This window comes from Cyclospora cayetanensis, unplaced genomic scaffold, assembly GCF_002999335.1.
Source record: "Cyclospora cayetanensis isolate NF1_C8 unplaced genomic scaffold, CcayRef3 CcayRef3_contig_72, whole genome shotgun sequence".
In the NCBI taxonomy this organism is placed as follows: Eukaryota; Apicomplexa; class Conoidasida; order Eucoccidiorida; family Eimeriidae; genus Cyclospora; species Cyclospora cayetanensis.
In genome coordinates, this window is record NW_020312723.1 from 69,282 (window position 1) to 93,057 (window position 23,776).

At 55.4% G+C, this 23,776-nt stretch overlaps 3 protein-coding genes across 3 annotated transcripts; all 3 read right to left on the reverse strand.

The window, feature by feature from the left end:
* Positions 1-987: 987 nt before the first annotated feature.
* Positions 988-9,922, reverse strand: LOC34620958. Its single transcript, XM_026335550.1, has 10 exons — positions 9,058-9,922; positions 7,669-7,920; positions 6,660-6,858; positions 6,013-6,404; positions 5,681-5,772; positions 4,562-5,488; positions 2,846-4,432; positions 2,431-2,596; positions 1,728-2,168; positions 988-1,499 (listed from the first exon to the last, which is right to left on the reverse strand). Exons 1-10 carry the CDS (start codon positions 9,920-9,922, stop codon positions 988-990), a joined length of 5,433 nt encoding a protein of 1,810 aa, XP_026191335.1.
* A 5,206-nt stretch (positions 9,923-15,128) lies between these two features.
* Positions 15,129-18,711, reverse strand: LOC113146883 (cyclin-dependent kinase-like 5). The gene is made up of 11 exons (XM_026335551.1): positions 18,640-18,711; positions 18,302-18,347; positions 17,911-18,007; positions 17,641-17,722; positions 17,145-17,254; positions 16,681-16,841; positions 16,365-16,500; positions 16,129-16,182; positions 15,770-15,903; positions 15,266-15,299; positions 15,129-15,180 (listed from the first exon to the last, which is right to left on the reverse strand). The coding sequence occupies exons 1-11, from the start codon at positions 18,709-18,711 to the stop codon at positions 15,129-15,131; spliced, it is 978 nt and encodes a 325-aa protein (XP_026191336.1).
* A 2,830-nt stretch (positions 18,712-21,541) lies between these two features.
* On the reverse strand, positions 21,542-22,583 carry LOC34620961 (AP-1 complex subunit sigma-2). The gene is made up of 3 exons (XM_022734189.1): positions 22,354-22,583; positions 21,808-21,952; positions 21,542-21,676 (listed from the first exon to the last, which is right to left on the reverse strand). The coding sequence occupies exons 1-3, from the start codon at positions 22,581-22,583 to the stop codon at positions 21,542-21,544; spliced, it is 510 nt and encodes a 169-aa protein (XP_022586449.1).
* Between the last annotated feature and the right edge of the window lie 1,193 nt (positions 22,584-23,776).

Here is a 23,776-nt window from a genome sequence, read left to right on the forward strand (position 1 = left end):
AACCGTGTATGAATCGCGTATTGACAGTGTCATTGCGTAGGGGACTCGCTCTAATCCAAGGGGTAGCACTGAGAAACAACAGCCCTCGAAAAAGGCCCCTCACCCCCACATTAGACTGCGGGGTGTCAGATGGCCCTTCGAGATAGCATGTGGCACCGCATCCCTTACAGGCCTCTTAGAGCAGTCTCTGCACCGGAGCACAAGTCCGTGCTCTCCTAGCAGGTAATCTCCTTTTGTAGCTCCTCTCTTTGGCGGGGAAGGTGCCCCTCCGGGCCTAAGGCGGCGCCTAGCCGCTCAAAGGCTTCGACGGCGCAGAGGCCAAGGTCCCACCCTTTCGCGGGGAGACAGAGAGAGTGTCGGGCAGACAAAGAACTAAAGATCTCAGAGACGTATGCGACTCAACTGAGAGACGTTTTTGCGAGACGCAAATAGTGAGGCGCGCGCGCAGCAGCCAGCGATCAGGGAACGGGTGCCGCGAGATGAGGAGTGGGTCACAGGTTGAGGGGTAGGGCCCGTGCGGTGTGCTCACAGTAGTGCAGGTGCCAGAAGCAGCTCTGCTATTTCCACCTAGCGCACGTCGTGGCAGGTGCCACGGGCTGTGTGGACGGTGCAGCCACTCTCCTGGAGAGCCGACTGAGCAGCTTTCAGCCGTAAGCCTCCACGTATCCCCTTGCCAGTGAGAGTCTCTAGCGGCAAGTAGGAGGCGAGAGTAGTACCCTTGCATGCCCCGCAGAGGCCCCTCAGTGATTGAGCTGCTTCTGCTACGTCCCCCTGGGCGCCTCTTTTGACCGCAATACGGCGTTTTCCCCTATGCTGCCTTCATCGCCTGTTCCTAGAGCTGCCTGGGAGTTGTGCGCACTCTCCAATGCACCCACCATCTCAGCATACCGTAGACGCGCCACAAAGCTACAGCACACAGCTGTCTCCACCTCGAGCATTTTGAGAGGTGAACAGATTTACACCGCCCTTTGCCCACACACCCTTTGCTCACGACACAAAGGTTGCTCTATCTTTGTCACCATGCAGCCCAAGAGAGAGGCTACCTGCCTCCTCGGCGAACTCCTTATGCTGCTGCTGCGCAGCAGCAGCATAAACGGCAGCAGAACACCGATGGCAGGTTTGTGTGATCCTTCGACCATGTATCACAAGGCCTTGCAGCCTGGGCTTGCGCCTGCGGCGTGCGGGGGCAGCGGCAGTGGGGCCCCCCGCCGCATAGAGCTCTTCAATGAGACGTCTGGGGGAGCTCGGGGGACTACCCTGTGGCTGTGCGGTGGCTGCCGGACCAATGCTGCCTTTGTGGGTAGGGGAGTGGATGGGAGGGAGAGTTGCGAGCGCTTCCTTAAGGGGCAGGGCCTCGTTGAAGAGCAGTTCCCAGTATCCTCCGTCGAGCACAGTTTCTCTTTCTTGCTCCGTTGTTTTGCCAGCCTTGCACACGGAAGGGCCCTCGCTTTCCCGGTTGCTGGGAGCTGCTGGAGGGTCTTTCCCAGGGGCCCTTAGGACTATATTGAGGAGCTGTTCAGTCATGCGCCGAAGAAGACACTGCAACCAGGGGTGCCTGCAGCTGCAAGCAGGGCTTAGGTTTACCTCTAGCAGCCAGGGGGTAAGGGTCTCATCTAGCAGCACATCAAAGCCAAAGAGTTCGAAGCAGCTACTGCGCTGCTTAATGGAGGGGATCGCTCCTCGCATGGTTTGCAGCACCAAGTAGCGCAGCTGCGGCCACAAGACGCGAGCCCAGTAATCCTTCTGCCCCGTCCGTTCGGCCAGAGCTGCGCGGAGGCTCTCCAGAGGCAGCGTGGCCTCCCTCTCCTCCAAAGTTCTCGGCAGCTCTCCAGCATTCTTGTCCGTGGCAGCCGCGCATCCACGTCCTTCCCTCAGAGCTGGCTCTGGCTGGCTCCCGGGAGGCTGGGGTGAAGAAGACACCTCCCTGCTTTCTCGCGCTCTCAGTCGAGTGAGGCTCCAGTTCGATATGTGCTTGAACTTGTTCGCAAGGTCTTCACGGTCATACGGCTCCGCGCAGAGCCGTACGTACACCTCAGAGTACAAATACACCTCTAAGGGGCAGAAGGAGCGCACCAGCACCCAAACGCGCAGGTCGAATTTCCTCCTTCCCCATAGCAGGAGAGGCCGCTCAACGTACCGTTGCACCAAGCGATCACGGAGGCCCCTGCCTGAGAAGACGGCGCACAGAAAAAAAAGACGCGGTCTCAGGCAACGAGCGGCAGTGAGAGAGAGAGAGCATGCACATCGCCAGCGCAGACACCCACAGCTCATGAGCGATAAGGGGTAAACTGGTAGCTAAAATGCGAAAGGCAAGGCACCACCACACGAGGGACGGCGGGGCAGCGCGTCATGCAGCAGGCCTCGGGTAGTAAAAGTATCGGGCAGGCTGCTTTGTTTTGGGGGAGAAGGGTGTCGAGATGAGTGCCTTGCCAGATCTGAGTATTTCTAGTGGCGATGTGAAGAGCTTGATGCCAGATGCTCGAGCATTGCTGCAAGGTTTCACGATCCATATATTCTTGCTAAGCCAACTTTCCCCTTGCTGGTGCTGCTGCTGGTGCTGCTGCTGGTGCTGCTGCTGGTGCTGCTGCTGGTGCTGCTGCTGGTGCTGGTGCTGCTTTGATTCTGCAGAGAGGCCAAGGAGAGCGTCAATGTCGGATCCAGAGCCGAGATCGTCTCTCCACAGAGGCCAGAGGGTGCGGATGCGCTTAAGGACGCTCCTGACGCGAATCGAATGGGGGCCCTGGAAGTTTGAGTGCCAACTCAGATCAGAGGAGCTCCACAGCGGTAAGGCCTTTAGCTGCAGCTGTATTCCCTGTGTGGCTGCTACTGGCTGCTGCGCGGCTGCTTTCCAGTGCGCGACGAATGCTGGTTGCTGCTGCCGTAGACGCCACGAGAGCTCTACGAACGTTTCAATGTGGGGGGGCGAAAGAGCCGCAGGGTAGCAGGACCCTTCACAGTCCAAGAATGCATCAGAGTGCAGCTCGGGCAACCAGGCTTCTAGCAGTTCAAGGGCAAGCCAGGGTAGCAAGAGGGCCTCTCGTGCGTAGGCTGTGGCAGATCGAGATGGTGGAAAGGCTGCTCCCCTTGTTGCGAGGCTTTTTCCGATCAGTGCGTTCCCCTCGAGGTCTGTGCGCGCTGCTCCCGACGCGCTTTCCTCAGCAGCGCTAGCCCTTGCGGCTTCGCCGGCTGCTGCTGGAGTAGCCGAGGGCGCAAGGGGGGATGCTGCTGCAGCGGCAGTGCACTTGAGGAACAGCAGAAGGACGAGCACAGCTTCACAGCGACACCAGTCGAGCAGGAAGGCGGTGCAGTCGCTCAGCAAGCCGAGGTCGTAGGCTCTGGGATAGAAGGCGTGCGTAGGGACCCTCTCAGACACCCAGAGCTGCTGGAGAGTTCGCGTCAGGCCGCCCTTTGTGGTAAGTGCTTCGTTGCCTTCAAAGTGATTAAACAGCTGCTCGGGCCGCAGTTGTCTGTAGTCTCTTTCTGTAGCGCGAAGTCGCCATTTCAAATCAAAAAAAACTGAGTTCAAGTCCATGTTTGAAGCCCAGCCTAACCCCTTAAGGGCTCGCTGCACGCAGGATTCCACGGTTAAGCGACCAGCATATGGACACCCTGCGCTGCCCTTGGCGAAATCAGCTGCGTCTCCTGCTGATCTCGAAGCTGCTTGAGTTGCTCGCGTAACGCTTCTTTTGTGTTTAGACGTTTCCACACAAAAAACCCGCCTGGAAGGTTCTAGTCCCATGCGCCTCCCAAAGTGCTGCATGCATTCTGCGTGCGTTTTGCCTCTTATTGCGAAGCGACGCAATCTCCGCAGCTGCCCAGCCTCCGCGTGAAGGAGCTGCTGCCGGCCCTGCTGCTGCCAATGGCTCACCATGGATCCTCCGACAGTGACATCCCCGCAGTTCCTACTGTTGCTGGTGTTGCCGTCTCCCAAACACCCACTAGAAGCAGCAAGCAAACTCGGCTCCTTCATCTGTTTCTGCAGCGCAGGCTGCTGCTCCTGCTGCTCCTGCTGCTCCTGCTCCTGCTGCTGCTGCTCCTCCTGCTGCTGCTGCTGCTGCTCCACGACTGTGAACTCTGTTTTTGAAGAGGCATCCCCCGGCTGCGATTGCAGGTGAGGGCTGCGCATAGCAGAACTCCCAGTGGCCTCCTCTTTAGCCGACACCCCTCTAGGGTTAGTGGATGGTCTGCTGTAGATCGTTCCCCTCTGTTCGGTATTGTTTCGACTTCGGCTGCTCGTGCTGGTGTTGTTCCCGCTGCTACTTCTGCTCCTGCTGCTGCTACTGCTCCTGCTGCTACTTCTGCTCCTGCTGCTACTTCTGCTCCTGCTGCTGCTACTGCTCCTGCTGCTGCTACTGCTCCTGCTGCTGCTACTGCTCCTGCTGCTGCTACTGCTCCTGCTGCTGTTACTGCTCCTGCTGCTCTGTGAGGAGGACTGCACAGCGGCGGGTGGCACCTTTGTGACTTTGAACTCACATGCCTCAGGAGGGCTACTTCCGCGGCTTTTGCTGCCTCTGGCATTGCTGCTGATGGCGGTGAGGCTACGCTTTTCTGCAGTATCGACGAAGCCCCTTTGGTCTTTGTGTGTCTTGCTCCAGCGTGGGCTAGTGGGCGCGGCAGCGGGGCCTTCGAGCAGTAGCTCGACGGACAGCCCGTTGTCATTTACCCATTGAGCTACGTCTAAGTCTGCTGCACTCTCTTCTCCTTCCCCGTTGCAAGAGGCTGCAGCTGCATGTGCAAGGCGACGAGAACCGCGTAGGGAGGCTGGGGTTGTATCAGCACTGCTACTGCTCCTGCTACTTACACTACTACTACTCCTACTGCTACTGTTACTCCTACTGCTACTACTCCTGCCACTGCTGCTTTCAAACATGGCCACTTGACGCGCGGGGCTTTGTGTCCTATTGAAAAAGTTGAGTGGACGACAGCAGCTGGAGGGAGCTCGACTTCTGCTGCCACGGTTTCTGCTGAGAGAGCGATTGCTGCTTCCACTACTACTGCTCCTGTGGATACACGTGCAGTCTGGCTTTGAGCGAAGAATCCCGTTGGGCAGTGGCCGTTTCACACACTCTAACCGTTCTCGCTTCCCCAGTGGCTCATCTTTGCCTCCTACGCCTCCCGCTTCTGGTATGGGGCCCTCCATGCCCTGTGCCCCTGCCTCAGGAAGAACGCCCACTGCGGCGGCTCTGCCGTTGCTGCTCCCCTTGTTGCCATCGCCGTTCCTGTCGCTGGTGGCTTGCTTCCTGCTTCTCACTTGCCACGTCTGCTCGCTTGGGGGGCCTGACGCCTTGCTTTGCAAAAGAGAAATCGGCAGCCGGCCCGCCTCTTCTGCCCCTCCCCACAGGGCGCTGCACCATCCTTTCTCAGGCGCTTGCTCCTCCAGTTGAGCGTGCTCGGGTGTATCTCCACTAGACACCCCTGCGGGGGCTCTGCGGGCAGCATAGCAGCTAGAGAAGGTGGCAGCGGCCGCTGTTGCTGCGGACAGGGCTGCCTCCAGGCCGGAGATGAAGAGCAGGGAGTCCCTCACTTGTCGCCGAATCATCCGCTGCTCCCTGTGGTGCAGCCGCCGCTGCAGTTTGCCGCTTTGGTTGGTGCTCTTCCGACTGCAAGAGCTGCTACCGAGGAAGGGCTCTCCTCCCCGATGGATGTCCATGAGGGCCTGCGTGATGGCACCTGCTCTCGCGAGCACGCCCACGGGGTTGTTGTCTTCACTCAAGTGGTCCTCACACGTCTTTGCTACTGCCGGTTCGGCCTGAAGAGAGGCCGCCACGTCCCCTGTGAGGCGATATGGCGAGGGTTCCGCGGCGACTGCCGCATGCACATGGTGAAGCTGCTGCTGGAATTGAAAGGCCGAAGCTGGGGGAGCTCTTCCCAGTAGCAGCTCGGATCCAAAGGTATGGCGAGGGGCCGTGCCGTCTTTGTCTTTGGTGTCTTTCGTGCAGCAGGGGATGCTGGTAAGAGTATGCGCTGAGGACTCACAGCTCCGCAGAGAGAGGTGGGAGCCTTCCCCCTCACCCGCTACGCTCTCGACAGGGGGAGGTAATAAGCGCTCGAAGGGCGCTTCACTGAGCCTAGTCCCCATGCAAGCTGATTCGGGTGGATCCGCGCAGCTGCCATCCAAGCTGCTGGTGCTGGCATGCGGGGTGGGGTGCAAGTCTGCGAGGGGACTGCAAAGCTGCCCCTGTCCTAGGCGTCCTTGACGAAGGCCAGAGACGGCGGGCGTGGGCGCTTCTGCGTCACCGACTGCCCTGGTGGAGAGCGCCTCTGTACACTGGTTATGGGCAGGAGGCGCTTTGGAGCTTGTGGCATTTGCAGGCGCTAAGACAGCGGCTGCCGGGGGCCGTGTTGGGGTCCTTATCGCTGCAGCACTCCGCACACAACCAGGCACAGTCGGTAAGGGGTTGCCCCTGTCGACATGCGGAGAAAGGGGACGATAAAAAGAACCGAGCCTGAGGACCTGCCGCTCCACGTGGAAAGCAATCGCACCTGGAGGCTTTTCCCTCGGGTTTGCGCGGCTCTCCGCGCTGCCGTTTGAGGAGATGCTGCGTCTCTCCGGAGGAGGGCGCAGTGCCCCTGCGCCGGAGGCGGACTCCGAGACTGCACCGAGGCTAGAGAGGTCTCTCAAGTGCAGCCCCTGCTGCTGCTGTTGCTGCTGCTGCTGCGTGAGCGTAGCGAGGGTGTCGATCAGCTGCAGCGCATCTGCGAAGGAGATCTCCTTCGCGGAGAAACTGCCCGAGCAGGATCTGAGGGGTGGACTCCAAGCCTGACCCTCAGGAGCCTCGCCGTCCGGCTTTGGAGGGGCCCTATGTGGCATCTCGCGAGCATACGCGTCTGGGAAGGGACAGTTGGTGGCTGGCTTAGCTGAGCAGGAAAGCAGCACAAAAAGGAGCCACAGTTCAGAGGAGTTGCACCCAGGGGAAGTCGCGAGTCCTCTCTGTCAGCTTCTCACCCTTTATACGCCTAAACGTTGAGGGCTTGAGTTTGGGGCAGTGAGGAAGGTGAGGTGCGTTGTCTAGTCTTTAGGAGCAGCACTGCCCCGGAGCTTTGCGCCTTGGCGCTAGTGGTGTAGGGACAAAGGCAGAACTCGCTCTCGATCCATGGAGAAAACGAGCTGCAGGAAGCAACGCGCGGTGTGCTCACCGAAGAGAGGAGACTGCACAACTGATGAGCATTCAGGAAACGTCCCTTTATGCTCTAATACAGAGGGCTTCAATGGCCCCTCAGGCTCAAGAGGTCCCTCTTCCCCTTTGTCGCCATCTGAGAGGAACTGCCTGCTCCGGACGCGCTGCAGCTGTTGCTGCAGCTGATGCAGCTGCTGCGTGGCGCCTGGAAGCCCGAGAAGCTCTGGGGAAGCCTTTCCCGAGAGAGTTCCGTGTGCATCTCTTTCTGATAGTAGACACTGCTGCTGCTGCTGCTGCTGTGGTTGTGGACCGTTTTCTTGTTCTGTTTTCTTTGAGAGCCGCCTCCTAGCTCTTTCAGCGGTGTGCCCCTGACCACAGGCCAGCAAGAAGGAGGTGGCTTGCTGCGGCTGCTGCTGCCGGTGCTGTTGTTGCTGCTGCCCCTCCTTAAAGCAGCAGCTTTCTCTTTGGTGCCACATCGAGAGCACCTTCTGGTGCAGGCAAGACAGCTGCAGCCGGACGTCATGCATCGAGTGTTTGTCGCTGATGCTGCGGCTCCATTCTTCCTGAAGGCTCTGTTTGTCCTCGTTCCCCTGCAAAAGCCCTCCCCAAGGAGCTTCAGAGAAGTCTGCGGCAGATGCAGACGCACTGCTCCCGCCTGCTGCGCCTTCTTTTTCTACTACGGCGCCGGAGGGGCTTTGCAAGGCGTCGCGGGAGCAGCCAAATTCAAGGATCTCCTCAGCCGGGATGTCCTCTACAGCCCCTAACATGTCACCTAGAGACGCGTCTTCATGCGCCAGGGGGCCTTTTTCCGGGAGTCTACCCGTCGGAGAGTTGTGTAGGCCCGCAGGCGCCTCTTCTGCCTTTTCGTCTTCCTGGTGCTGCTGTATATGTTGGCGTTGTTGCCGCTGCTCTTGTTGAACGGACTCTGGCTTATCTACCCAGGGTGCTGCTTGTTCCTTGTTCACTGCAGCAAGGAGAGCTGCCCCAGTGGATGAGGCCCTGCTCGGTGGATTGCTGGCTGGCGCCTCTTTCGCAGTGGGTGTCGCTGCCTCTGAACTGCTGCTGTACAGCAGCTGCTCGAGGGCACTCTCAGAGCCCCCCGGGGATAAAGCACTGGTGATTGAAAAATGTCGCAGTTCGTCTCCTTGCGTTTCTCCTTGGGAGTTTTCTTTGACGGATTGCGGAGAGCCGCTGCAGCGTGTCTCAAAGCCGCAGCCTCGGCTGGCAGCTTGCGAGGGCAGCAGCGGATGTTGCCCCTGTCCCTGCTGCTGCTGCTGTTGCTGCTGTGGCGCTTGCGGGAGCTTCAGTTCGACGGATGACGCGTGAGTTCTGCAACTATGGGGTCCTCTTGCACTTGGCTGTCTTGGGGGCCCCACTGTCTGTATCGGCAGCAGGGGAATTCGCTGCTCTTCTCTCTTCAGTCGCAGCTGCGATGGTTGACGGGGTTGCTCCCGAGGAGCTTCCCCTTGCCCACAGGCGCTCTTTTTCTGAGAGCAGCGCCGTCGGATCAACGCATGATCAATGGAGTAGAGCTGGGGGGGCCGCTGCTCTCTTGTGTGCTGTGCCGAAAGCCCAGCAGGAAGACCCCGGGGAACTGCGGAGGGTTGCCGCTGGGCATGAAGTATGGAGCTCGCCTCTTCACTGAGCAGATGACGAGAGACTCCAGAAGCCTCTGGGGGGCCCCTCTTGCCGTTTCTCTCCATCAAGCCCACCTGGGTTAGCTTCGGGTGGTATGGAAGGCCGGCAGCCCTAGGCAGATGCTGCTGCAGGCGCTGCCATCCCCTGCTGCTGTTGCCGCTATTGCTGCGGTGTGCCTGACGGCGCAGGCCGTCTAAGGAGCCGTAAGGGCTGCGCTTAAGAGTCTGCTGGCTTCCTTTCGCTTGGGGAGTCTGTAGAGAGCCCCCATAAAGGGGGGTGCAGCCAGCTGTCCGTGGGTTACTGGGCCCTTCTGGCGCGGGGGGGCCAGAGGGGCTCCTCTTGGCCAGGAAGGATGAAGCTTTGCGCACTCTCTGCAGCAGTTCTGCTAGAGCTGCCAGTTCTTTGGGCTCTGCGGCGTCGGCATGCTCTTTCAGCTGCGCCGCTTCAGCTGCCCCGGCGCCTCTCGTCGAGTTCGATGGTGCTGCCGTACTTCCCTCTGCAGCACCAGCAACACAACGAGGCTTTTCTCCGAGACCAACTGACTGCTTGCGAAGCAAACCGCTGCCAGGCCGTCGACAGGCAAGGCCGCCTTCTTTTGGGTTGCCGTGAGGGCCCCTTGAATTTATCCCAAGCCTGGAGCAGCTCCTGCTGTTCCGCAAGAGGGCCCCATGGGCGGAAGGCCCTCCCACGGAGGGCCTTGAAAGCCCCCAAGGAGGAGATCTAGATGCTGCAGATTCTGTTTTTTTTAAGCGTATTGGGGGTTCTGCATTACCTAGGCGACGCTGTGGAAGGGGCCCTTTAGGGCCGTTTTTTCGTTTCTGGGCTGTCCTCAAAAATTCCTCCGGGATGCCGCCACTGCTACTCGCTAAAAAGGGTGCCTCAAGAGAAAAACCCTTTGGAGCAGAAGGTGCAGAAGGTGCGGAGGGTGCAGAGGGCCCTGGGGGGCCCCCCTCTACAGCTGACCTTCGTGAGTTGCTCCTCTTGAGGGCATACTGGTTCGCGGTGCTATCGCTATCGGTGAGAGTTGCACACGGCAGGGTGAATTGAGGCGTGGGGCCCAAGTTTGGGCCCTTTTGCTGCAAAGCCTCCTGCTCTCTCAGCAGCTGTTGTAAGAAACCCATGCCATCCTTCCTGGCCAGGATATCGCGGCTATACCGGGGAACCATGGTCTTACGCCCGATCGGCGGTGTTCTGCTGGTGCTGCGTTGCAGTTGAACGAGAGTTTGTCCAGTTTCGTGTAGCTTTGAGGACGAAGACCGACCCGCAAGTGTGTCTTTGCAGCGCGCAGCAGGAAGGAAGGCAAGCAAAGACAAGACAGGAGGGTGTCACTGGGGTCACTTGGACCAGGCTCCCCTTGAAGCGTGCACGGTCAAAGAAAACGGCAGTTTCAGCACTAGAGACAAGATTGAGGGTAATCAACTAATGATCCAATGCAAAAACAATGAACAAAGCCGCTTGGGGGAGATGCGCAAGTTGAGGTTCCCGGGTGGCGCCTTTCTGAGGGAGCGCATGGACGACGCCCTCGCTCCAGGAAGGGTTAGCAACGGAAAGAAGCAAGATCCAGAACAATTTTAAAAGGCTATTAGGGGTGATTATAAGGGAAGATATCGAAGAGTAGCTGCAATCGCCGCCAGAGTCAACAAAAAAGAGGGGCTTCCAGAGGCAAAGGGCTCGTCCAGATGCGTCTACTCTGCTGCTGCTCTTTCCATGGAGGTTTATCTTTCTATGATGCCACACACCTACCCAGCGGAGATGACTAGCTCTCCGTGCTCTTGTTCATTGTCTCAATTCCGCAGATTCGAGTCTCGGGAAAGCGTTACTTTGCGGCGAAGGCGGCCCGAGGGACGGCCTTCCTGGCCCTCGAGTGTGGCTGGGAGGTCTTATCCAGGCTGAGTCTCTTCTGCTCCCGAGGAAGCGCGTTACATGGGGCATTGACTTTTCTAAACAACTAGGTTACTGATTTCTTGCTCTGGCTTCCACTTGCAAATTGCAAAATACCATGCCAATTAGAGGCCATCTCGAGAAGACAGGCGCAGAAGGCCTGAGGGACAGGTGGCAGCTCCATATGCTTTCATCTCTGCGGACGGCGCTACACCCCGCTCATGTGAGCATGTCTACCAAAGGCATTATAGGCACACCCCAAGCTCTAGATCGTAGGCAGTACGTGGGAGTTACAAAGGGCGAAAAGCTTACTTTCGGTGAGTAAGAAACTTGCAGGAACAAGCCTCTCCCACCTTTCCCCCTACAGGTGTGTGTTTACGCCCCTAATGGGACTACGAAGGCGTCACAGCTTTATGCCCTAGAGTGCTGCGTTTTTATAACAGCACGCATACTGGGCAGTCTCAAGCACCCTACGGACCTTTAGCCCCATGCGGTAGGCCAGCATCCAGGCTCTTCCCAATTACAAGCTCAAATTCCTAATAATGCGACACGCCTCCGGGTGAGGGTCGCAGTTTCAATATGTGCGATGCCTCGGGACTGGCTAGAACTATCCGCTTTCGAAGATTATGCGCTTGTGAGCGGCGGGCCGCGCTTTGAGTTCCCCAAGGCACAGACAATAAGTGTAGGCGGTGGGAGATCATAGAGAGACGTTTGTTTGCACTACCAGCTCTTCAACATTCGTAAAGGCTAGCCTATACTAGCTACGAGATTCCCAATAACAGCCCTCTAGGCCATCTCTGTGGTTCCTGTAGACCATCTTATTTCCTCATGAGCTTAACAGTTGGAAATTAGTGGTTCCCACAGACTATCTCAGCATGGCTTCTCCAGCGGTGCCTTGCAGCTACACAGCAAGAGCCTCAGGCGCAGCGAGGATCCGTCTAGGGAATTACACCCCAAAGGCCTGCCGCCGTGGGGGACTCCCGGAGGCCCCTAAACACCAGTACCGCATGTGAGCTGTATCTGAATAACACAGAAAAACCGGAAAGCAACATTGTGTTGTGCTCTTCTCAGGGCAACTCTGGAACCATGTCGTAGAGCCCTCTCTTCACGGCTGGGAAGGGTAGGGCCTTGAGATTAGGGAGCCTCACCGTCGTCTGACTGTTGCTGCTCCGCGAGGCTCCTAAAAAGTGCAATGAGCTCGTCGTACGACGTGGCACAACCAATGGGGGGCACTGTAAGGCTTGCTGCCATCCTTAAGGCCCTTTGAGTCTCCGGTATAGGCCTAGAAGTCACCATGCACCCGCCGGGGGGCTCTCCCACATGGATCCTCGGGGGCCCCGGCCCCTCAGGACCTCTTTCGATAAATTCCACGCAGTGTGCCTCTCTTGGGGATGCAGCGCCTTCCGTCTGACACACCAAAGGCTTCTGAAGGGTCTTTGCTGGTGCATAAGGCTGCTGCGCAGGCTCCACACTCTGGCACTTTCTTTGTTGAATGCCGCAGCTCTCACTGTGGGGCGCCCCTACGGGCAGTAGCTGGGGGCCTCGAATTGAGGGCCTCCGGAGCTCCTTAGATTCTGGCAGTAGCTGTGCTTGCGGGCACAGCTGGACGGCGCGGGATCTTGCAGCGTATCCGACGACTCGAGGTGCACGCCGGGGGCCTGCGGCAGCCAACGCAGGGTTCCTTGCATTAGAAACCGTGGTCGTGCCCTTGGAGGTCCATCTCTGTGCATACATAGTTGTTTCTGAACGCACAGGCGGTTCGCATCACACGCCACTACATCAAGGCGCTCCAGCAAAACGAGCGGCTACACGGCGTCTCATCTCGCCTGGGGACTTGCCTCCTGCGGTCGGCGTAAAGGCCTCCCAAACTGTCTCTCCTGCCATGTTCAGTGGGCGGTGCTGTTTGAGTGGGCCCTGATGCTGCTGCTGCTTTGGCCGACGATGCAGCTGGTTTTGATTGAGCGGAGCCCGCAGAACAGTTTTTTGCTGCTGGTGATTTGGTGACTGATGCAAGTTATTCCGGGCCTTTGCGCGGCCAAATACGAGTTGCCTGCGCGCGACAAGGGCGTTGCCGGCTTCAGCGATGGCGCCGGTAGGGTCGTTCTGACACGACCTTGCGAACAGATTTTCGCCTTGGGTCTGAAAGCCTTGTGGCGCGGGAGCCACGGCAAAAGATTGAAATCTTCCAGCGGGCTCGCCCGGGTACAGCGGTACTCTGCAGAGAAACGGTTGCCTGTGGGGCGTATTACAGCTCACCCGCCTTCGCTCTGCAGCATGCTGGTGCTGCTGGCATTGCGAAGAGTCAAGGGCAGGCATGCGCTGCGTCTGCTTCGGAAGGGGCTGCCGTTGCTTTGCGGCGGGCCGGATGGCTGCCCCATCCAGTTCGATGAGCCTAGCAGCTTGCTGCAGTGTGAGATCTACGGAAGGGCGTAGTATAAGGCCCTGTGCCTTCTGCTGTAGGGATTGCGGGGCCCCTGGAGGACTGCGCAAGTGGCCCACTGGCTCTGAAGGGGGGCTCTCTACAATGGGGGAGCCGCAGCCGGAGGCTGAAAGGTTCGGCCTAGCCCTACCATCGTTGCTCACGGCAGCGGTGAGGGTGTCAGACGCTGCGCATGCACCGCCGCTCTCGGGTGTTGCTGGTTCCCCAAGAGCTTTTGGGTCCTGACCAACTCTCAGGCATAGGCCTGTCAGCTGCATCTCATCCCTAAGCCGCAAAGGCCCTCCATGCACAGGGGCCTTGAGGACTGCGAGGCTCTGCAGGCTTCCCGCTGGTTTTTTCACCGCAGCACCAGCAGGTTCTTGAACCGTGTGCCCCTGCTCAAAAGCCGCTTCCCGGGCAGCCCTATGCATTGGCCTGCAGCGCAGCAGCGAGAGCAATAAATCGGCAAGGCATTTTTTAAAAACAGGCTTTTCGAAAGCTTTAGCGCCTCCGGAGAGGGGGGAAGGTTCGCCTCCGCGGTAGAGCCGGTTGTGGTGCGAATGTATTGCGACGCAGCGGTCGGAAGCAGCAACGCATACCCTGGTCCTGGAAAAACAAAGTTCCCCCCGCAGGTGCTCGCCTTCTCTTGACTTGGCTGGGGATGCTGGTGCGCCAGATGCATTGTCCGCTGTTGAGGCCCAGTAAGCACGTCAGTGACCTGCTGAGGCAGTGCAACGGGCGAGGGTGCCCCTATCGCCGCGGGCTCTTTAGGAAGAGGGAGGCATGGCTCAGGCGTAACAGCAGCCGATTCGGATTTCCGTTGTGGCACCTCTATCAACATACTTGATGGTGGTGTGGTGGAAGTAGCATGTGCTGTTGGGAGCGGGGGCAGGGCTAGGTGCTGTCTTGGAGAAGGCGTAGGATGCGTCGGCTGCAAGTCAGTTTGTTGGTGATAATGGGGGTGGCGATACTGGTAGCCGTACATTCGTTCGTGCAATGGCTGGCTGGCGCTGTTCGCCTGTCCTGCTGCGCTCAAACATTCACGCATGTCCTGATGGACGGTGCTACCTCTCCATCTCCACAACACTAACTGCAGCACCTGTGCTGCAGAAGCAGGTGCTCTACCGTCATCTGCCTCTGCTTCTTAGAGATATAGCTGTAGGTCTCTCTCGGAGCTCACAAGGAGAGCCAGAATGCTCAGTACACTCGGATCGAACGCAGGAGGGTCTCAGGGGATGGCAGTCCTGAAACTGGCAGGCGCACCACACGGGAACAGTAGCAGGTCCAGTCATCCGCTACTTTTCTATTTTTCTGACTCCGAGTCTCCTATCTCTCTCTCCATGTATAGCTGCATACTATAGGGCAGCAACAGGCGGTTCCTCTCAAGCAGGTGATACACACTAGCGGACATGCCTAGAGGCGCAGTACGCCGAACAGGCCACTAGGCAGACATCTTGGCCTTAAAAGCCGGACGGGTGCAATAAAAGCCTAATCTCCCTTGTCAAGCAGGAATTCCCTATGTACAAGGTTGATCCTATGATGACGCGAGAAACCTTATTTTTTCTAGCAGCAGAAGAAGCAGACGCAGCGACAGTAGCACAGTGCAACAGTCTTTGTCCCAGTCTCCTTAAGCCAGAGAGTGAATCCTGATGCTTACAGATGGACCGCATGGTAGGCTTGCTGTTTGCCTGTCCACATAACAGAGCAACAAGTCGCCAAGTGATCGCCCTAGCAGCGGTGAGCGCTGTAGCTAGGGCTGCTGGTGTTACTTTTGCTGGTATTCATAGAGCACTGAATTTCTAGCCAGGGCCACCCAGAATGCATGCACAGGAGTCTCTGCATGTCAGCTCGAGCCCGAATACTTCTGAACCGTGATGGCGCAGCAAAACCGCAGTAAGTAAGGGGCACAGTGCACTCTGCAATACAAGCGGCAGCCGATACATAGCAGGCAGAGGGACCCACTGCTGCGTTCTTGTAGTGTTAGGGGCTGGTGCTGCAACGGAAAGTTCGTGGCCCTCCACTATTGCATCTAGGTGCACGGCCTTCGCTTGAGGACGGCGTTGCACTGCCTGTCATTGCGCACCACCAACACCGCCCACCCCAGCTTGCAGTGCTTGCACTAGCCTAAAGGGGGTAAACTCTTGGAAGCAGGATTAGAGTTGAGCCAGAATTAGGCTGCAAGGCAAAAAAGTAGCGGTGGAAGGAGGACTCTGCACATGCAGAGGTATCACCTTTGGCAGGGCCTGTTTCTGATGGCGGACGAAATTTCCACAAAACGGAGACCTTGTGTCTAGAACCAGAGGCTCTGCATCACGGCCCGACCAGCGTCGAACGCAAGCTACAGATCTTCCTTCCCGGCTTCATTCGGGGTTTTAGCCTCACACGTGCCTAGACCAGTCAGAGCTAGCTAGTGTTTCTCCTGTCGTACCGCTGCCCTACAGCGTGGCGAGCATGCCGCCAAAAGCCATTGTGCCCTACTCCTTGCTAAATACTGCCGTGCCCAGATGTGTGCTCCCCTGGTGTCGCGACGTGCTGGGATGTATGTGTGGGGGCACAAAACGAACAAGTAGTGGAAAGGGCAATACAAAGTGACGGAAAGGCAAGGTGGTCCTCCCTGGGGAGCCAGGTGAGAGCTGTGGAGGAAAGGGCGGCCATGCAAGTGACGACGTGGAACAGAAGGTGGGCTCAGAAGGCTCCCTACCAATGATGCGACGCGGGGCAGCGTGTTCAAGGTGCCGAATGTAGGGGTGCTCTAACGCCTCCGCAGCAGTCATGCGGCCCTGCGGTTCGAGTGTCAGCAGTCGCTGCAAGAAATCCAATGCCACGCGGTCGAAACGCCCTGCATACCTGCGAGAATAGAAATCTGAGACCCCCGGAAAGGTGCAGGAGACTGCGGAAGGCACTCAGGGGAGGGAGAAACAGGCAGTAGCATACGGTTCCCGTGAGATGGTATTGAGCGGGAGTGAGATGCCCGTCTGCGATCCTCGCGAAGAGCTATGTTCCGCGTTTAGAGCTTGGCAAGATTAAATGAAGCTTTGGAACTTGCAGCCTTGAATGCATGTGGCCGTGCACCTGTTGCGGAGTCCCTCAGGGGGCGGCAGAGGCGGAAATTTTATATGCGAATATCTGTGGGCAGTACAGCGGCCCTGACCGCAGTGTATTGTGTCTGGTGCAACAGCTAAGAGTATGTGTTTCAGAACAGCTGTTGGCCAGTCAGTAAGTAAACGCCATTGCCACTGCTTTATCGCATAAGGAGGGGGAATGCCATAGACACCGAATCTTTTGAAGGAACAGGGGTCCTAGCTCACCGCGGGCTAACAGAGAGGGCCCTGGCCTGCTCCTCCGTAATAGGGCCCAGCACCAGTTGAATTTTGTAGAGCTGGTCGATGTCGCTGTCTCCAGGGAACAAAGGCTGCTGATCGATCAGCTCGCCCATTATGCACCCTAAAAAACGCAGATGCTCGCAAAGTGTATGCCTTAGACCTCCGACGTGTATGCGGCCAGCTACAGGAGAATGACATACGTGAAGTTTGGTGCAGGTCAAAAGTCGTGGATTCCAGCACGAGGTGGCTTAGCCTAGAGAACGGAGGCTGGAAGCTAGCGTGCCAGAGGGTAATTCAATACCTGCTGCCCACAAGTCCACGGGAGCTCCATATTCCAGGCCGCCTGTAAGCAGCTCGGGAGCCCTGTACCACCTGGTGGCTACATAACTCGTGAGAACGGCGGTGACCGCGTCCATACACCGGGCAAAGCCAAAGTCGCAAAGCTTCAAGGCGCGAGTTTTCCTGAAAAGTGATACAGCGATATAGAAAAAAGCAGTGCTGAATAGCGGTCTGCTTAGTTGATAAGGGGCTGTCATTTCGTCAGTCGCAGCCATGCGTGCAACATGACAGCAGGAGGCAAGCTGTTGGGAGGGTAAAGATGCTGGATGGTTTTCAAGTAGACTTATTGGGTGCCGTGGCCTCAATACAACGATGGCAATTTAGACTGAAATGCAACTGGGCTGTGTGGGTAAGAGTGCAAAAAACAACAGCGAGAGCCGCCGCAACCGAAAGAGCATGTTCATGCGTATGTGCGAGCTCGCTGACGGGTTGAGAAGTAGGTTTTCAGGCTTGATATCTCTATGGACAATTCTATTGGCGTGACAGTGCTTCAGGGCCCGCACCAGCTGCCACATGCAGATGCGAACCGTCTCCTCCTGAGAGAATGCAGGAACACAGTTTGAACAGAGGAAAGGTGCGGCACGCATTGAGTGCAGATAGTAGGCAAACGCTTACCATCCACACACTATGCGTTTATTCTTTCTTCCTCTACGGTTGCGTGGCACTTGCTGAACTGCTGCCTCCTCCCTTCTGCCTCTGACTACTCGTTTCTCTGCCTAGCTAATTGCGTGAGCTCATGTGCGGTTTGCTAATTTTTTGTCTTATCCTGTAATTCAATGTCGCCCCCCTTCAAGAGGCCCTTCCTCTATCAATCGCTTGATCCTGGCGACGCGCACTGTGCCCTATTAGTGCTAGGGGGCTTGCATGAGAAGCAAGAGTTGCAGCAACAGCAGCGATCATAGTAACAGCAGTGTTTTCTGACATCGACTCCACCAGGCGACGCCTCAATAATTTCCATGAGATTCTTATCCACGAACTCAAAAACGAGGTGCAGCCGTTCCTTTCTGCGGGAGCACCAGTCTTCGGGTGTGCACACACACCCTAGCCCCGGCTTTCCACGTCATGTGCTCCCTTGTAGAGCCCTAATTTTTCCTATCCAAAGCGGCCCATTCAAAGTCTAGTACTGCGCAGACAAGAGGCCTTAATATTGGCTTCAGAATATTACCAATGACATTATGCTAGCGGCTGTTACCTTTTAAAGGCCTCAATGAGCCAAACTATGTTCTCATGGCGTAGCTTTTTCAAGTACGTCACTTCGCGCGCAATCGTCTTCTCCAGCCTGTTTGAATCTGCACAGCACAGGGAAGGAGCTTCAACAGTGAAGCTTTCGCCCCTCGCCATCGCCATAAACTTCGTGCTGCTTCATTTAGATTTACCCCTGTCACCCTGCCCGTCCTTAAAAGTGTCGCTTCTGGCGTTTCATCACAAGGGCCCGCGGGGTGCCTCGGCAATATCTGCATTTAATTGGAGAAGTTCTTTCCATCTAAGCGTATACTGAAATCCATAATCACTTTCAATGTTCGTGCCGCAGCCATTTAATGGAAATGCATTCGTTTTCTGCCCGTGGCGTGCTCACTGCTCACCGCTCATCCACTTGAACGACTTGATAGCTACTACTTCTCCTGTCTCCTGAATTCACGCAATTCAAAGAGGGCCACCCACCTCTTATGTCTTTGCTTATTCGACTTGTAATTTTCTGCTTCCAACCGAGAACCCAAGTGTAGCGGAGCACAAGGTAGCACAGCGCAAGGCCCACAGGGCTTGACAAGGGATACACATGAAAGAAACAACCTCTAAGGGCGAGATATTTTAAGCCTTTTATCCCAGAGACTTTGTTCAGAGCATGTTGACTACTTGAAATGTTGAAGCAAAGTAAGGTATGGCGCAAATCTCATTTCCAAAGCCCTGAATGTATTAGTACCTTATTGCAGCATTTTAAAACCACACCGTAGGCTCCCTCCCCAACAACGCCAAGCACCTTGTACTTCTGCATTTTTTAGCTGCTCATGGGCCTTTGGAGCTGCCTCAAGGGCCGCGCCCCCTTTTAAGTGTCCATTTGTGGCCAGGACACTCTCTGAGTTGCCTAGTGTATGAACGGCCCCTGGGAGCTTTAATTCACCCACAAAGCTTCAGTTAAAAACGTTCTGCATTTTCATGCTGCTTTCCTTGATTTGCAGCAGTGACAGAGGCCCTTAGCCCCTTGCACTGCTCCGTAGTGTTGCGGTAGGCAAGCTCCTTGGTGGGAGTTGGGAAAGTCTTTCTCGACTAGACAGCTGTAATGCACTCTTTGTATAGCTCGCTATACGCTTTTGCGTGTACCAGCAAGAAATTAGGCAGGTAGAGGCCCGGGAAGGGAGAGCGGAAGGGGACTACAATGTGGCGCACGGCGGTCTTTTTGACAACTCAGGAAGGCCTTCCTAGGTGACGCCAGTGGCACTAAATGCGGTCTGTATAGAAAGCGTTATATAGGGCAGCTCATAAGAGGTCATAGGTTAGTAGTATGGGGTGAAGATCTCGTAGTGAGACTTTTGCCCCTGTTCACCGGGGCTTCTGGTCCCTTGGGTTCAAAATTCAGAATTTATTGCACCGGTTCGTTGCAACAAAAGGAGGTGCACAAGAACTCTTAGATTTGAAGGAGAGGAAAGGCTATAAAATTGCACTAATGCTAAAAACCCCACGAGTCGGAGATGCAAATTTCCCAGGAGGTAGGGTCACCTCCTTCAAACTAGACGCGGGCGTGAAGGAAAGCCGCAATGAAACGCCAACAAAAACACTGATAGGGCAGCAGGCTGCTTAAAAAGAACAAAATTCAAGCAGAGGGCAGCATTCATAGCGCAAGGATACGCGGGGCTGAGGCTGTCAACGTACGGGGGGAGGATTCTCTTCGGACAACCGCACGCAAGGCCCTTCTGCTACAGCTATGCAATACCATCGCAACAGTTTTTGATTTTTAAATATTGCTGCATGCAGAGACCTGGGACTGTCGGAGGAGACCAATTGGATTGGTCAAAATCCCTGATGAAACCAAGGGGCCGGGGGTCACCCGACTCGGCCGCAGCCTCTGTAAAGCAATATAGCGCTTAACTGAATGACGACGGCAGATAATTGCCTCTTCTGACATACAATATTGCTAGTGAAAAGAACTATTGGTCTTTAAATGCAGAGGCACCCTTATCAATGCTAGGACGAATCACGCAGTGAAATTGGGCGAATAGCACTAGAAGTAACTTTCTCATTCCCCCTGAATATCTCTCTCGCTTAACTGATTTAAGGACACAGCGAAAGTATTTCGTTGCTCCGCCGGTGTCCATTTACGCCTTTTTCTTTACGGTCCGTCACCCTTGGGTGCCTCAAAGCCCAGTGCGTAACCATCACACTACAGTGACGATTGCTTATATCATAAGCATCATGTATTGAGAACAAATTATATGAGTTTACCAGTCCTTATCGGCTTCATATGCTGCCTACATCCACGGCCACATAATTCTTGGTAAGTAGGCAATAACATCTTCCGTGTTTACATCGGCTGCATCAATTCTGCCCTGTTTCCCTCCATAGACACGAATTTTCTACATCTGCATATTAGCTGTACATATGTAGGCTAATGGATTATCAGTCCATCACGATATTCAGCACAAAGGGACCCTAGTACCCGTACGATTACACATAATCCAAATGGCCCGGTAGACCGAACCCACAGAGCAGCTGCTGCGGTGCTTTCCTGGAAATTACTGTAGTGCCTGCTTACTTTTCAATCATAGCACCCAGCACGTCAAAATGGACTGGAATAGTGGTGGATAACCGTCCGTTCAGTATATATCGAATTCCATATGACAGAGCTTCAAATCTGCCGGTGTCACTAAGAAGACGTTTTTCCGAGTACTTGAAGTGCGCTACCGCTTTCTTGCACAGCTTTGCAAGCAGGTTTGCATACGGAAAGCTCAGCAAAGCATATGCATATCTATCCTTTTCTATGTAGATACACGTATCCACATACACAAATGTATATGAAATAATATCACGGCAATTTACATGGGCCTATGCACTGCTTAGTGCAGGCATACGCACGTAGATGTATTGTACATGAACGCTTAGATGTACTCCAACTCTGCATTGATACTTCATGTCGATATCGCATACATCTACAACACTTCGCAGGTATCTCCTAAAGTGGACATAGAGAAAAGCTTTCTGAGCATTGTGCTTTTCCACGTGGCCCATTTCCCTCAAATGAACAGCCTTCCGCTGATGCATACGAGTCTAGGCAGATGCTGCACTTGCCTGTCACCGAGAGAGCGAGACACTTAAAGAATGCAAGCTGTCTTAGGGTTGATAAAAGAGGGTGCAAAAGACCTGGGTTGGACGTGCGTGTACAGAGCTCTCGCTCCAGATAATAATTTTCCTCTTTAAGTGGCAAAGTCAGAGAGAAGCCTTATAATAAAGCTTCTGCACAGTTGCAACAAAACAAACACCGCCCACAAATCCTCCAACGTTAGGCCTCTCCTGTTGCACCTGAGTAGCTATTCGTCTGTGCACGGAGCGCGGAGGCCCTTCTCTCTCTATGCGCTTGAAACTGCAATCAGTTGTCGCTGAGGGGTTGAGTGTGAAGCGTGCGGAGTGGAGTGGGACGCCTAGCAGGCAGCTGCAGCACAGAAGCCCACGGGGAAGAGATACGATCGACGCAACTTTCGCGGCATTATTCAGTAGCTGGCTTCTTCCTGCCTGCTGCTGCCAGAAAAACCAAGCGAAGCGTTTGAGTTGAAAGCAACAGGATCAGGAACTGGTTCATACTGCAGTTGCCTCCCTGAAAGACCCACGGATATTTAGTTGAGGCGTGCGGGCTTGTTCCCTGATTCTTCAGCTAATGTGTCCTGGGCGCTTGCTACTCGCAGAATCGCCTTTTTGCTTGACTCTTGAAGCTCCCCGCCGCATATTACTTCGTCTAGCAGGTAATATGCCTAATGTAGCAGTAGAAGCAACATAAGCATCTTACTTGCACGCAGAGCTTAATCATGAAAGGCATCTTGGGCCACCCACTGAGGCGACGATCATCGTGTGGAAGGCCTCTTCAGTGTGCGCCTTCTCTTACCTTGTGAAAATTGAAGATAAGATCGAGCTCGCAGACATTGCCAAAGTACTTGTCTAAGACCTCGACATAGTGATGCACGACTTCCAGCACCAACAATGCATTCTCCCGCGCATCCACGCACGCAATGAAGAACAGACTCGCATACCTTAGAGAAAGCAGGCACAAGCATATAAAAGGAAACGCTACAGGCGAGAACAAAGAGCTCAAGGGCGGGGTGGAATGACACAGATACACACCGCGCCCCTGAAGCAGAATGGATGGAAAGGCTGGGATAGTGGGAAGCAAACAGAGTCTTTGCTTCGGCATCTCTACCAGACAAAACTGAATTTTGCAGCAAAAATATGAGAGCGGAACTAGAAACAACACAGGCGCCGCTGGAGTGAGAGGCACGAGGGAAAAGCTACCAGAAAGTCTATGCAGCTCGCTAGCTGACTCTAGCGATTCCTCAGATGGGCATGACATGAAAACGATAAGAGGTGCACCCAGGAAAGCCGCTCAAAAGCTAAAATATAAGGGTGACAAAGAAGTGCGTGCCACACTTCCTACCTCTTGAATACCAATTTAGTGTCCTCTTTCCACTCAATGACGTTGCACTGTTTGGCGTTCCGTTGTAGCACGCGCGAGGCCGCGTCGCGCACAAGTTCGTTTCTCTCTTTCGCGCTGCGTGCTGCGGATCTGAGGAAACCGCCGGACTCACCTTCTGACTCGTAGTCGCCAAACCAACGGCATAGGCGCACTTTCCCTTGGCGCGACACCAGCAGGAGGAAGTTGAACATCTTGTGAACTTGAATAAAGCACACGAGACTACGCCACAGACATACTCACGCCTTGCCCCAATAGACAATGCAAGACACTTGGGTGCGCAATATGTTCTCAAGTTGAAACAGGATATCCGTTTCCTCTTCTGATACTTCTCTGCTCTTTTCAGTGCCTTTACTTGGGCAATGCCTTGGAAAATGGGTGCCTGGGCCGTGGGATGCAGTAACGGCGGAGAGTAAGGCAAGAGGCCGCAGGTTTTACAAACAGATTTGTATTATGCCCTTTTCCTGCAGCGGTGGTGTAGCAGCCACTGATGGTACGCTGACGCCTCTGCGGTTGAGACTCCAATGCCCTCACGCCTCTATTACCCCTCTTTAGAACCGTAGCGAATAACCGAATCCTCAAGCAACGCAACGGATATGCGAACTGCATGGCAAAAACGCGACCGGCTCGGCAGACCTCCCTTTTTCTCTCGAGGTATTGCCGGCCCACGACAGACCTGGGTCTATATCCGCTAAAGATTTTAAAATCCTGTATTATTTCATCAAAGGATATGCGTGGTAAAGGAAGTCGGCAAAAAGGCGGCAGAATGACCCCCAGCGGCGGTCTTGCCTCGGCGCATGCGGCGAAGCCAGATGACCGACAAGAAATCTGTGCGCTTTTTTGTCTTGTTTTTGTTTCTCCACTCTTTTTGCCTGGAACTATATGTTTTATCAGTCTTGATGTTATCGATGAGCATTTTCCCCCGAGGCCTCCATAGGCGCTTCCATCCATCGCAAAACATAAACGGCGTGTCCGGCAGGACGACTAACCTGGCTGCCACATAGGAGAACATGCCCCAAGAAAGTGGTATATCTGAGGTAGACCGGAGACAGCTGCTGAAGCGTTCTATTAGGGCGGTATACTTTGCATTATGGACCAGGCTAAATGCTCGGTCACTGCTCCGTTGTTTGCTTCTTCTCACGCTTGCTGCCCTTTTTGTACCTTTGAGGAACCCTCGATGCTTTCTTCGCTTAAAATAGTGCCTGCTTAGCCTGTTTTGTGGGGAGCTGTTGACCTATATTGACCTAGACGTCTGGCATGGTAGCCGTGCATCCCGTTTGTTCAGCTGCCGAAGAACAGGCATTCTATGGAGTGGGAAATGAAATGGACCTTTCTACCAGAGGGGGAAATTCAGGTGCCTTAGCGCCACAGCCGGCAGAGTCCTGCC